Raw genomic sequence first — 13,564 nt, forward strand, 5'->3', positions numbered from 1 at the left:
AATATATATATATATATATATACAACAGGGGCAGGGAAAGCGTATATATACTGGAGCGGCTACCTTACCCGTTCCCTCCGTGCGCCTGGATTGGCCATCGCCCTTCTTGTCAGGTCTAATGTACAAATTCTTGCTAAAGCAAAAGGCGAAGCCCTCAAAGGCTGTCCTGAGGATCATGGGGAACCCCGAAATGGAGACGTCCGCTGGCAACTTGGTCACTTGTGTATAGTCAATCAAATCTGCAAAATCGGAATCTTCGCGGTACTTCCGCAGCACCATTATCAAGTCATGGTGCCGGTGAATGTCCTTCCCAACAATTTTAAGCTGTTACGAACACCGCACAAATAGTATAATGCATACGAGTACAGTGACCTGATCTCACTTGTGCATAATGTACACTGCGATATTCGAGTATGCACGCATGCCCTGAAAACGCAATTAAATGCTTCTCCACCATGGTAATAACGTGCAACCCCTATGTATTAAGCTAAATATGCAAAACCTTCACATCACTTTGTATACAGAGCTACGGATAAGCTACACAGCGACTTCCAACATTTGTTTTTCGTTCCTTCTTTCTTGACGCCGCTACTGCAGAAACTTACTCCGTCTAGAAAGAACGAAGGAGTGCCGCAGGACAGCTCCTCAGCAAACAGCATCTGAACCTGCACCGCAGCATGTCGCGGCACTTCGAATTTCTCGGCCAAATCTTTCAAATAACTCAAATAAGCGTCGCCTCCTGTGCCATGGCGAGCATAAGTCGGCCACTCCGCCACATAGAGCACCACCAACGCATACCACGCCTGGAGTGTAGCGTCCATCCGCAGCATCGTACACAGCTCCCTCCGGTACGTATGCGGGTCGGGGCCTGGATGCAGAGGAGACACAAGTGATTCAGGCTCACGAAATGAGAGAAGAGGGCAGTAAACGACGCAGTGTAACTCAAAGTCCACTCGATTGTTAGCGCGGCAGACATCAAGGGTAAGCACATGGAGGACAGTTTTGCCCCTCACACCGTATAAATACATACTATGTTCAGCATACCATTGATAAGTTCCGCCTTCTTCTTTTTGCGTCGTTGTTTGCGGGTTGAGGTGCCCCTGCCGCCTGCACTGCTCTCCATAGATCCAGTGGTCGACTGAACTGGTGATGGAGGCGAGACTGGGGAAACTGCGCCTGCGTCTCTGTTTCCACCAACTGTTGGCGTGGGAGGAGCTGCATTTTGCTGGCCAGGAAGTGTATCCGTTCTGCCGCTGGATGGAGGCGTTAGGGCTGGAGAAGATGGGGGGGGCGGAACCCCGACAGCCACCAGCTGGGTGTCGCTGCTTCCTCTTTCCTTCACCCCCTCTTGTGGTGCCCCTTTGGGGGGCCCCTTGGGGGGCCCCACGGGGGCCTTTTTGGGCCGGTCCTCGCCTCCACCTCCCTCCTCATTGACCCCTTCCAACAACCCAATATCTTCACTACCGCCGCCTCCCTCGCCCCCGGAAGCAGAAAGACGCCGCCGCGCCTGCATCCATTCCGAGAAGGGTGACGGGCTCTGGTAGTGCACAGCAGCAGCAGCAAAGAAAACGCAATATGGGCATGGTAGTTTATTCAAGTGTACAACTAGGCGTTCCCGAGTGAATGACCTGCAAAGTCGATAGTGAAACATGGGGTGTATCGGTACGGCTGATCCATCTGCTTACTTCAGTCGCTCCAGGAGGGTAGAGGGCGCCCAGTATATACCCAATGCACAGACATGAGCAAATGACGAACGCAAAGAGAGTGTACTTCAGCAGCAGACGGCTGGTGCACTCCTGAGTACAATAGTCCTGGGCTTTCTTTTGGATGAGGGTAGAGGATGCAACAGCAGGAATGAAGCAAGCGGTGTCATGTTCATCGGCTTGTGTTCCGCTGGAAGTACGGCGAGGACGTACGGAGGAGGCAACCTGTCCATTGCATATCGGGGCCCCCATCTCTCAAGGCTTTTTCCTCAAGACCTCACTCATGCTGGAAAGAAAGAAACGGAATGTACGGTGAAACCCCGACTGTCTAGGCGCCCTATAAGGATCAACAACTAGCCAAAAAGATCAAAAACTGCTAAAAGGAAGTGTTTAGAGACAAAACAACACAGAAACGCGGGACCCGTGCAGTTCAGTTGGAATGCTGAAGCCACTCGATCGGACCGCAAATCGGGATGTACACCGATATCTACGGAGAGGAAATTCACGCGCTGATCGCCGGCTTGCTGGACTTGAATACGTCGGTGAACCTTTAACAACGGGGTTTTAAAGAGATGAAAAGGAAGAGGGAGAAAAGTAAGCGATGAAAATGAGAGACGGAGACCGACATGCCTTTCCCCTGCACTCTCTCTCCTTTCTTCGCGCCTCCTCCTTGCTGAACAAAACACTTCTTTATTTCCCCTCCAAAGGAAAACCTAATACAATAACTCGTGAGCTTCTGTAGAGAGGAAGCGGCACAAACACAGCTTCCCCGACGACCAGAGCGACCTCACGCAACATCTACATAACTCCGGGGGCTGCTGGGGCCTCTTGAGCGCCCGCCGCAAGCTGAACAAATGTTGCCCTTTGCTTTGTTTCATCTTTAAACTGTAAATGCCAAGATTTGCTTTCATTATTATTCTTTGATTCCGCTGCTTTCCTCTGCCACCCTGCAGCTTTCCGGCTGTACGTACATTCGCCCGACTCCGCCATGTGGCACTTGAACGGAAACGGGATTTTTCTGCAGCATGCATCCCGCTCCGTAACGCTTTCAACAGTTATGCATCCATGAACCTCTTCACAAGATTTTAGGACGTCCGGGTGCTCAGTTGCAACCTTCCTGTGCCCTCGCAAACCTGTGCACGAGCGAAGTTTGCTGTCCTTAGGCGGACTCCACACAAAGCTACAGTTGTAACGGAGGACGGGGAGAGTAGCATAACGGGATGTTGATATATTTAAGCATTTTTGGAGTAAGTGCAGACTTCCTGCAGAAAACTGATGGTCGTGTGTTGTGAGAGCTGCAGTAAGGAGAAAGTCCTCTCAAAGGGGGGACACCGTACGTATTGTTTTCTTATCAGAATACGTAGGGCGTTTCTGCTTTAGCCGTACATATGCTTTTAGTTGCCGTACACACCGGAAGTTTGCTGAGTAGAGAGGGCATTTCAAACAACTGCCGAGCTGGCTAGCTGCAGACTGTCGGAAAAATGCAGGGACGGCAACGCATTAGCAGTGATACGTTGTACCTATAACCAAACCCAGCTTTTATTCCTTGTCCCGGTAAATCAACTTTGTCTGCAATAGCGTGATATTCCTCTGTAGGTACTGGATACCGACATCCAGTGTTTGCCAGCAGGCTACAATATCGACTAGGTAGTGCGTACAGGGCTTACACAGACAGCAAGTGTATATATAGTAGATTTGGTGCCCGTGTTTCCCCCAATTATTTTGCTACACTGAGAGCCTCAGAGGTAGACCACAGGGCATACGGGATGGGCAATACCTGAAGAGCTCCCTACAATGTACAATACACCACAAGAGCCTTATCTTCATTTCGTTGCTGGCATGCCGTGTATCCGTGTACAACATTTAATTGCCAGGCCAAGGGTGCACGCATGGGTAATGGATATGTGCAATCCTGCTCTAGCAGCTGCTTCCTTTCAACTGGGAAACGTCGGGGGCTGCTCGGTTATGCAAGGAGCAACAATAAAAGCAAGCCAGCAACCCTCAACAGAGAGGAATATCTGAGCCGATGTAAGGTGGGGAGTTCCTTCCCTTGTATGAACATTCAGTTTGCATGGGGTTACGATCACAGCGTGACAAGCTGCAGGCGAAGCAGGGATACACAGGGTCCCCACTTCGTAGCTGTTGCTAGCAGCGCAGGGAAATTATTTAAAGTATTTTCAACAAATATGTGGAATTCGGCAAATAATCCGAACTACAGCCGCTTCTTTCTGATTTTCCCGTAGTGTGGAAAGCCTGCAGATCCTGGTGGCCGCTACTTGGTGTGAGGCAGACCATTGTTTCCGTTAGTACTTTGGCTTCCTACTTTGAATACTGCGTCAACTTGCTCTTCAAAGCAAGTTGGTAGCAACATACGATGTTAATAGAGCATCACCTTGCTCTTAGCATCGAATGTTGTCCTCTGCATCTCCTGTTGTTCTTCGTTTCTCTTTCAGTTCAAGTATTAACAGCAATGAACCCGCTATTGCCGAGTTTCGGGGAACTAGGTCGCGACAGTACTCCGGATAACAGATGGGGCGTCAAAGGGGCAGAAAACTCAAGCTGTGAAGAGTAGATCTTTGCACAAAGCCAGAAACACCAACGGTGACTTAGCACGCAGCCAGAAAAGAGATTCCGTTGCAATTAACACCCGGCTATCAATTCCTGTGCGCCTACCAAAGCTGGCGCAGACACAAATGCAAAGTTTTGTGGAAGAGGGCCTATCAAGCTTAGCAAAAGGCCTCGAGATTTTTGAGAATTGATAAGGTGCAGGGTGAGAGAAAGCTGCGAAAATGTCGCTGCAAGAAGCGCTTTTTTCATGGGGCTTAATATATCACGTTGGATTTTGAAAATGACGCATAGACAGAGTAGCCAATGGAATTTCTTTGCATGCAACGCAAGCGATAAGCGCTTTCTTTGCATTATTGGGTGTCATTGGTTCTATGCATGGCCTCTATTATTTTGATGCTGTTGAAACTTTGCGTCTCGTTGTGCTTTGTGTCAATTTGAGTAATCTCATTTGACGACAGAAAGCAGGGCAAGCACAGCTTTGCCATGTTGTTCCACTACCTACCACATGTCCTAGAACTCGAACCATCCCATTATAGGCATATACAGAAAAAAAAGGTTTTGTTTCCAGTATGTTTGATCTGGTGTAATGCACACGCCATCTGCCTGGCTCGAGTTCGGCTCCTGGTTTCGATTGTGCACGATGTAAGACGACCTGTCCTGGTCACATAACTCGCTCTGATGCATTTCTTGTGACATTGTCCTAAATCAAAAAGAAGCAAAAATGCTTATCTGAAGAGAATGCAAATACGTAATATCGCTCAAAACCTGAACGCGGCCGACGGGAGCGAGGCACATCGCCTTGCTTCCTTCCTGACGTCTCTCAAGACACGAAAATGGAGGAAATCAAACTGAATCAAGTTGCAGCAGAAGAGTTCTGTAAACGCTAATTGGTAAGGAGGGAGGGTTGGGAGACAGAGAGAAAGGGACGGATTTCTACTGCCTGCAGCGCGCCGCCAGAGAGGAACCGCTAGGCTTCTTTGACGGGTTAAAATGACTCATACACCGGAACTAGCTGAAGTGAAGGATTGAAAAGGGCCTTTATCAGTAAAATATCAATTAAAGAATCCTTCAATAACTTTCCGAGATGCCGGTCGAGTCCAAAGGGCCCGCCTGGCCACAGGTAGAGGCTGATGGCGCTGCATGTGCAGACCTTCCCCTGGATTGAAGTGAAACCTGCGGAAAATCGCCTATATAATAATTGACAAGCCTCTCCACAGTTTTGACTTTAGGGATGAGATTCGAAGAATAACGTAAACTCCTCGGGACTCCGGCGCGGTGGTCGGTCCTGACCACAGGTCTGCATACACCATGGGAGGCCAAATTGAAGGGAAAGGCGTAGCAGGGAAGACGGTGTCTGGGGTGGAAAGGAGCGACAGCAGAAGTGTTATGGGTTGGATTCGACAGAGCAGCATGAAAAGGTTCAGATCTAGAGAAGTAGGCGGGAGTCCGCGAGAACATCGGCGACACGATGATGACGAAGCCTCTGTCTGTACCCTTCAAACAGCACCACACAAGGCCTCTGGTGCCCATGCCACCAGCAAAGGAGATCACTCTCTTGCGGCGATGTTCATGTCGGTACCTAGCAGAACCAAACTCAAGGACGAACTACACGAGAACGCCGAAGACGGGGCTGCGGGCATGCATCGGGCTCATACAACTCAGTCACTGGGTGCGCTGCATGCGGGAAGTATGGTGCATGAGAGCAGTGTCAGCATCGACCACGCGAGGCTAGACAGCGGCAGAAGGAGTGTGCGCAGTGCCCCGGGGGACTTGATCGACGAAGGGGACCACGAAGACTCAAGTGCGTGCACACTCAGCAGAAGAACACAAGACACGCCACACGCCCCATGGCTCTGCAGCTCCTAAACACTCTTTCCACATGATTCAAGTACTCAAGGGGAGCCAGCCAGTCCTCCTTTCACCGGGCAATAGTGACCTCTCTGAACGTTGTGTCCGCACAAGCCCACTAGCATGCCATGATTTGCCCATCGGGAAGCAGCAACCCGATGGGTCCATGATTATGCCTCCCGTGTACTGAGATTCATTCGAGGGGGCCTCGGTTTCCTCTATAAAGCTTACTAGTTGCAGTTTTCTTCTGTTAGATGTGTTTAAGGCGCTGCGCCATTTGCGAGAAAGAATTCTTAGCTCTGGTGTCTGCATTGAGTTCCTTGCTCTGTTTGTCTGTTGTGGATATTCAGCAGGCGGCAGACTGCCTCAATCGAATTGTGAGGACACGGCAGCGAAACACAATCAGACTGGGAAGCCCAAAAGGATCAGCAGCTCCTCTGGCTTTGGGCGTATCGGCAGCTTCTTTACGCGGAGTTTCAGTAAGCACCGCAGCCGCAGCAATCGCCATTCGAAAGATGAGAGTCCACCGTCGGCTACTGAACTTGAGGCTACAGAGGCACCTCGTAAGCAGCCCATCCTCACTGCTGCTGCTATTTTAGTTCGAGTCTTGTTGCTAGCGGACACGGTGGACAATTTTTTGCCCTGTTGCTTGCGCAAAATGTGTTCACCTTTCCCTCCTTTGTTGATTGATTGCTAGATGCTGCCTTGTATGCTAGTGGCTGTACAGAGGTAAACTAATAATTGCTATCTCTTTGCTCTCGCAGCAGTCCTACCTGGCACAGTCAGCGCTGCACCTGCCTTCCCCTTGGCTGTGCTTGATGCTTTGCCGGACTTTTCGGCTGCCGATTGGTTGGCGAAGTTTGAAAAGGAAGGGGGCGGAGAGGCATCGATTGTCATGACTGTTTGTGGGGGAGCCTTGGAAGCAGTTGCCACGCATCTAGCGGAATTGGAAGAGAACATACGGCTCCTACAGCAAAACGACCCCAAGCAGCAGCAACAGCAGCAACAGCACAAGGAAGTAGATGCAGGAGAGACTGCGCAGGGACTTGCTGAAAGGCTGGCAGCAACGCGACAGCAGATGGATAGAGCTGATGAACAGGTCTTCAGCCAGTTACGGTACCAAGACGAGCAAATTATCATCGGGGAACTAAAGCAGATGATCGCCACTGTCAAGAACATCATGCATGGGGTTAAGTATGCTGCGTGTTCAGACACCGCAGTCCAGCACGACCTACAGGTCCGATTCCAGCAGACGCCAGAAACTTCGTTTTTTGTTAATTTTCCCTGAGCAGCTAGTTAGCCTCGAAAGTGCAGAGCGTTCTTTCCCCCCCTCTATCACTCTACAGAATTATCCAGACTCTATCACTCTACAGAATTATCCAGACTCTAGGTCGAAAGCAGAAATGCTTTTGATTACTGCTTGCACGAGGCCGGTGTGCATCTCCTCGTTCCCCTGTGTACACCGCACTGAGTTTTTGCCACAGGGAGAAACAGAGCAGCTGCAGGCCTGGCAAAAACCATGCGGCGCCCTACGTGAAAACCGAAACTGCCTAGAGGCCTTATATGCACAGGTTAGTGAGAGGAGAATACTCCCTCAATCTACAAAACTGCATCTTTGACACGCAAAAAAATATTAGGACGACGCATGTGCAACAGGTCCCCCCCAAATCTTGTTTGTCCAACCAACAGAAGAGAATGCGTCTGCTGTTTCTGTGACCAGGTTCGTTCAACACGGGATGAAGTGCTTTTGAACTATCACGAAGAGTGCATTCGGCTGAACCAAAGTGTACAGTTGCTTATGGACCGCATAACAAATACTGTTACGGAGGTCTTTGCGGAGTTCGAAGAGCCACCCTCTCTGGAGTCCCTTTATGGGAGGCAGGAACTCAACATCCAGGAGCAGAAGTGCACGCGTATGGGGGCTGAGCTGCGCCACAAAAGCAGCAGCAGCTGGGGCGTGGGCCACCAGCAGGCATTTGCCCGCCTGCCGCCATTCATAGAGCGTCTGCAGCTGTATGCGTTCAACTCCCCGTTTTTTTCAAATGACGGGTGGGAGGTGAAGGGGCTGCAAAGGGAACCCCAAGCTTCAACAGTCTCTCAAACTGTGCAGGCCACACGCCTCTTCACTCCCCTGACACTCAATCAATGCCTCCCGCGAAAGAGTTGCGTTAACAGCGTGCCTCCAGGACTGGCTCTGATGGCGACTCAAGCGGAAATCGAACTCTACGAGTCTAAACTGTGGTCAGACAGCGCCTCTGGCCCCGCTGGGGAGGGCGGCTTCGGCAGCTTTCGAGTGTTTGAACAGTGGCTTGTAGACGCAATGAAGTGGCAGTGGAGAGATGCCTTCATGTATTCCAAATTGCACGAGCGCCATGGGTCACTGCAGGCAATGATCAAGGAGAAGCGGCGAGATATTCAAGAGGCAGTCCGCCTGCGACTCAAACAACTATGGTGGGGAAGAACCGTCGAAATGCAAGCAGTTCACGCAACACAGGCGGCGGTTGCGTTCATGGAGGATTTGCGCGGGGTGGAGGAGCTGCATGCGGTCCCTGCGGAGGAGAGAAAGAAAGGGAAAGAGGGAGCCGATAGACTGCGAGGGACAGCAGTGTTTGAGTCGCTTCTCCTAAGGAGCGGCCGGGAGGCCGAACTTGCGTTGATGCGCGCAGAAGATATGAGGGCATCCGTCTTGAGGGTCGTTGGAAACCCGGCATACCAGTACTTCAAGAGGTCTCTGGATGAGTTCAACGCTCGGCCCTCGGATGCGGCAGCGCACATCGCATTCCTGAGACAACAAGCAGAAAAGGTTGCAAGCCTTAAGAGGCGGTTCGAAGATTCCGCAGAGGGGAAAGAGGGATATGAAACACTACAAAAGGAGTGCAATCAGCTAGAGGCGGCTTTGGCGCTTTTGGAAGTGGAGGCAAAAGCCCTCGAAAGTAAACTCTCCTTTAGGCAGTCTCAACTTAGCGCGAAACGCCAAAATCTCACACGTTCCCTTGAGCAGCTTTCAGAGGCATTTGATGCAGACAACCGGAAATTAGCTGTAATTGAAGCTCAGTGGGACTCAGCAGAAAAGATTGGACAGCTTCTTCAAGACATCTTGCCTACTGCGGAGGAGATAGCCTCTTGCAAGCAAAAACTTGCAGAAGATAGAAAGCAACTGGAGACAGAAAGAGAGGAAATACAGACAGAACGACAGAGACTGGAGGCGATCCGTGAAGAATGCGAAAAGGCGAAGAAAATGGCAGCTAGTGCGAACTCCTCTTCTACAGCTGGAGACCCAGACAAACCCCGAAGTTCAACTCCAACTTCTTCTCAGGCAGCAGCGTCGGGGACCGATCACCAACTCTCCAGAACCCCTTCAAAGTCTTTCGTCGGGCGTCTCTTCGGAGGATCATCGCGTCCATCAACTCCAAGGAAGTCTGGAAAGGCAGCCAACGAAGCAGCTGCTGCAACAACAGAAGCGCCGCACCATCCCGGAACTTTACGCCAGGGTTCTGCGAACGTTCTGCCTGTACACGAGGAGCTGCTTCCTTTGAAGCATGGCCACTCAGCCCCAATGCCACTCGTGCATGCTTCCAAATGCAGCAGCGAAGTCCGGGAGGTCGTGCATTCGCAGCAAACCAACGCAGAACAAAGCACGCAAGGGTTGTCGGGGCCCCCAGCGAAATCGCATTCTTCCCAGTCTCTATTGGCGTTGGAACAAGAAGGACGAAAGCCGCCTCCAAGTCTCTTTCCGGCTGCTGTAAACTCATTAGCTACGGAAGCAGATCCACATAGACACTCCGCTGAATCCGAAAGTGCAGAGATCCTTGAAGGCGCCAGACACAGCGCGGAGGTGCCGAAGCGCAAGAAGTCGAAAAATGCAACGGGGATCGGGTCGTCTCGCAGAGGCAGTCGAAAGAAGAAGAGTATGTACAGCAAGCTGAGGAGTGCGTTCTCTTTGTCTCATAGCAGCAAGAAAGACAGTAAGGGGGCCGAGGCGGCAAGCCATGTGCTTGAAAACCTGAACACAGCAAACGAATATGACGCTGCAAAGGGGTCCAGCAGTGGCAGCCAGGAATCACAAGAGGGTAATCATTGGCATCACATGGGTAGTCAGAGTTCAGTGTTGGCTACAATCCCGAATATCTTTGAGGGGGAAGGTGAAGAGCGGAAAGACGAAAAGGACAACACCTATCCAGCCAACGCTAACGCAGCGTTTTCGCTTATGGTCGGCACCTCCAGCAAATCCGAGGCCAGCAGTAACCAACCCGCTGCAGATGTGGCCCTGCACCAGGAAGCAGCAGCTTCCTCGGGGCGAGAACCACTAGCCACTACGCTTGTACTCACAGGCAAGGGAAGCTGCGAGGCCGTCACCACACTCTCACTTGCAGAGTCTTTCCGCCGGGCGTCCCCTGATCTCGCAGAAGGAATAAAGAAGGAGGAGGGGCTGCAAGAAAGGGCTTCGCCCACTGATTTTCTTTCTAGAGGCGGGGTGAACAAATTCCCCTCAGACTCCTCCGTGCAGGAAGAAGAACATTCTCCGCAGTTCGGTACTGCGGATTTAAAATCTAACGCAGAGGACTCAGAAGAGATGAGTTTGACTGCCTTCAGTGATGCCAGCAACAAAGCAGCAGAATGTCGTCAGGCAGAAGGCGCTGCACACACACCGGTGGAAGGAGGTCCGCTTGTGGCCTTCCCCTCCTTGTCAGCTGGTTCTCCTGCTGACTTTAGATCGGGTGTCGAGGATCTGGTTGTCCCAGCAAGCTCTTCGTTTCATGCAGAAGAACCGTCACAACCATCATCGCAGCGCCGCCGGAGCGACACTGCAGTCAGATCGAGTCTCCAATACACCACACACGAGGGCCGCAAGCACGGTAGGTGGTCCGGCAGAGCCGCTGCTTTCGAGCGGGTTTTTGCTGCCGGGTTTAGGAGACAGTTTGCTACAGGGTTAGTGGACGAAGACGACCGCATTGAGGTGTTCCTCTCCAACAACCAGCCAGACCTGACGGCGGCTGTAATGAGTAGCAGCATCTTCGCGCTGCTGGAGCCCGAGGAGAGGCAGCATTGCGTGCATTTGATGCTGAACAGCTTCGTGCAGATTCCCAAAGGCTGCATGCTCGTGCAAAAAGGCGAAAAGGTTGATACTTTGTACTTTGTCGTATCTGGAGAACTCGGGATGACAGAACCCAACGCAGCCGAATTGGAGGCAAACGCTACGGCAGGGCTGACTCCCCCAACGTACACTGCACGACGTCGTAGTAGCTATGACGGAGAAGTTCCTCAGGACAAATTCCCCGTCAAACTCTGTCCCGGGGCGTTCGTCCTACCAAGAGCTTTTGTCCGAGAAGCTCAAACCAACCACTCCGTCATGGCTCTGCGCCCCTGCACGCTGCAGAAACTCAGCTTTCACTCGTTTCAACAAGTCATCAGTTGTGAGATTTCACATTCGAGGGTCTAGCGTACACGATTTAGGGTTGGACATGGAAAAGAGGTCGAAAGCAAACAAAAAGCATAAAATGGTTTGTAGCACAATCCTGGTATTTTGAATTGAGTCGGGCTTAGAAGTTGCTTCTTTTGCGGTGCTCCACTTGACCTGATTGTGCAGCATGCATCTTCCGAAGAGCATCTCAGGTTATGAGCTACCTCGGGAACTGCCCTATTTTGGACTCCTTGACAAGGTCAGTATGCTCAACAAAACAGTTGTTGAGCTCTCTACCGCAGGCAAAGTAGATACGATTTAACCTGTTTTCCTCGTGGCATGCTGATGTTTTTTTCCTTTGGCTCGCTGATGCTTTTTGCATTTATGCCACTTGCTGCTGTTATTTTCTTTCAGGAGAGAAAGAGTCCAAATAGCAACGTTAATGAAGTGGCGGATTTATCTCCCCGACGAAGTCATGTGCTTTCAAGGAGAAATTTGCAGCGGCGTGCTGGTTGTCGTTCATGGTACTTGCATTCCGTATCTGTGCTTCTTTTTCACCTGTTCTGCAGAAGTAGAAAGGGGAACCGCCGCACGCTTATGTGTTATTTTATTTGCGTTGGTGCACCCTTATGCTTTACTTTATCTGTGTTCTGTGTTCATGCACCCTTGCCATAGGCTGCGCTCGTGCAGTGCGCTTCGTGGAGCGCCAGGGGAATCCGGAGGTGGTAGACGAATTTAGCCCAGGTGAAACAGAAGAAGTGATGGGACAAAACACAAACTTTCAATGAAAACAACAGCAAGCATGCATCACAGAAGGAAAAGATTGCTAACAAGCAGGCTAAATTGCAGCCGAATTGTAAACCAACTTCCACTGAATTTATATGTGATACAAGCTAGTGAACGCAGCATCGGCATCAACTGCCAGGTCGTTTGTTGAATTCTGCCTTCTACAGTGTGTCTCATCACTGCATGGCTTGTGCCTCTGTCTGTTCTCATCCAGGTGACAACATAAACGCTTTGGCTCTGCTACACGATACTCCGTCGGACGTCTCCATCGTTGCTACGTCCCCCGACGGCTGCGTCGTTGCTGTGTTGGAGCGCAACGAGCTGCAGCAGTCTCTTGGCGATGCTGAGGCAATTCTCAACAGGTGCCTTGCTTTGTACTATGTTTATTTGGAAGCATTCCCTGTGCATTTCGTATGCACTGGAGCGGCAACTGACGTATTCCACAAGTTTTCAGTAAAGCAGAAAGTGCTAACCTTTTAGGTTCCTCGCGAATATTTGATCATCACATTTCACTTAACTTGCGACCAGATGCCACGGAGGGCTAAACGTGAATATGAATTCTGTGCATGCAAAAAGCAACTTTAAAACCTTCCCGCTTGATCCAGCGTAGTCTAATAAAGTGCGCTAGACACTGCCGAGGTTGACTTTCATTTTCATCGCTACGACGAAAAACCGAGCATTTCTCCTGGTTGTCGATAACCTATGGTGTGGACAGTTGAGTGCGTTCTCTGCTCATAGGCGCTTTGGAAACACCGGCGAGCTGGAGGGAGGCAGGACGTCAGGGCTGCACCAGGTGAGCAGTAGGCCAGGAAGGCACATTATCTCGTAAACAGAGAGGGGCGCAGTTGTTGTCTCACGAAACAGTGCTCCCAAACATAATAGTGCTATGAACCATATATGTTGAGTCCGTGTCATGCTGCTTGAAGCTTGTGCAATGTGCTTTCAGCTGAAGAAGCAGTTTTCGAGTTTCTGGAGCCGTCGTGGATCTGGCTAAAATCTTAGACAATCAGTCCACTTCAAACAATGCTAAACCAACCGTGAAAAGTGCAAAATGTTACTCAACTGTTCATCTCGTGGCCTTGCAAAGAAGGTAGTGCATCTGCAGCTGTCATGGGCTGGGTCTACTGCTCCCAGATTACGACCTGTACCGAAGCTAGAGAAGCTCCCTTAAACCTCTGATGAGGAAAGGGACTTTTTTAGAAACTTCCAAGCCAAAAATATTTGTATTCAAATCTTTCAACTCCGCTGCAATTTATAG

General features: G+C 50.7%; 2 protein-coding genes across 2 annotated transcripts; one reads left to right on the forward strand and one right to left on the reverse strand.

Moving 5' to 3' along the window:
- Nucleotides 1–68: 68 nt before the first annotated feature.
- On the reverse strand, nucleotides 69–1,513 carry EMWEY_00046290 (hypothetical protein; the record flags this gene model as incomplete). Its single annotated transcript, XM_013483104.1, has 3 exons — nucleotides 69–324; nucleotides 606–868; nucleotides 1,045–1,513. Coding segments are annotated over 3 exons (988 nt in total), but the record flags the coding sequence as incomplete, so codon positions are not given.
- A 4,066-nt stretch (nucleotides 1,514–5,579) lies between these two features.
- Nucleotides 5,580–13,300, forward strand: EMWEY_00046300 (cyclic nucleotide-binding domain-containing protein, putative; the record flags this gene model as incomplete). The annotated part of the gene is made up of 11 exons (XM_013483105.1): nucleotides 5,580–6,072; nucleotides 6,473–6,682; nucleotides 6,884–7,356; nucleotides 7,604–7,690; nucleotides 7,840–11,533; nucleotides 11,707–11,779; nucleotides 11,935–12,044; nucleotides 12,196–12,264; nucleotides 12,521–12,668; nucleotides 13,045–13,099; nucleotides 13,253–13,300. 11 exons carry the CDS (start codon nucleotides 5,580–5,582, stop codon nucleotides 13,298–13,300), a joined length of 5,460 nt encoding a protein of 1,819 aa, XP_013338559.1.
- Between the last annotated feature and the right edge of the window lie 264 nt (nucleotides 13,301–13,564).

This window comes from Eimeria maxima, genomic scaffold, assembly GCF_000499605.1.
Source record: "Eimeria maxima Weybridge genomic scaffold, Emw_scaff956, whole genome shotgun sequence".
Classification (NCBI taxonomy): domain Eukaryota; phylum Apicomplexa; class Conoidasida; order Eucoccidiorida; family Eimeriidae; genus Eimeria; species Eimeria maxima.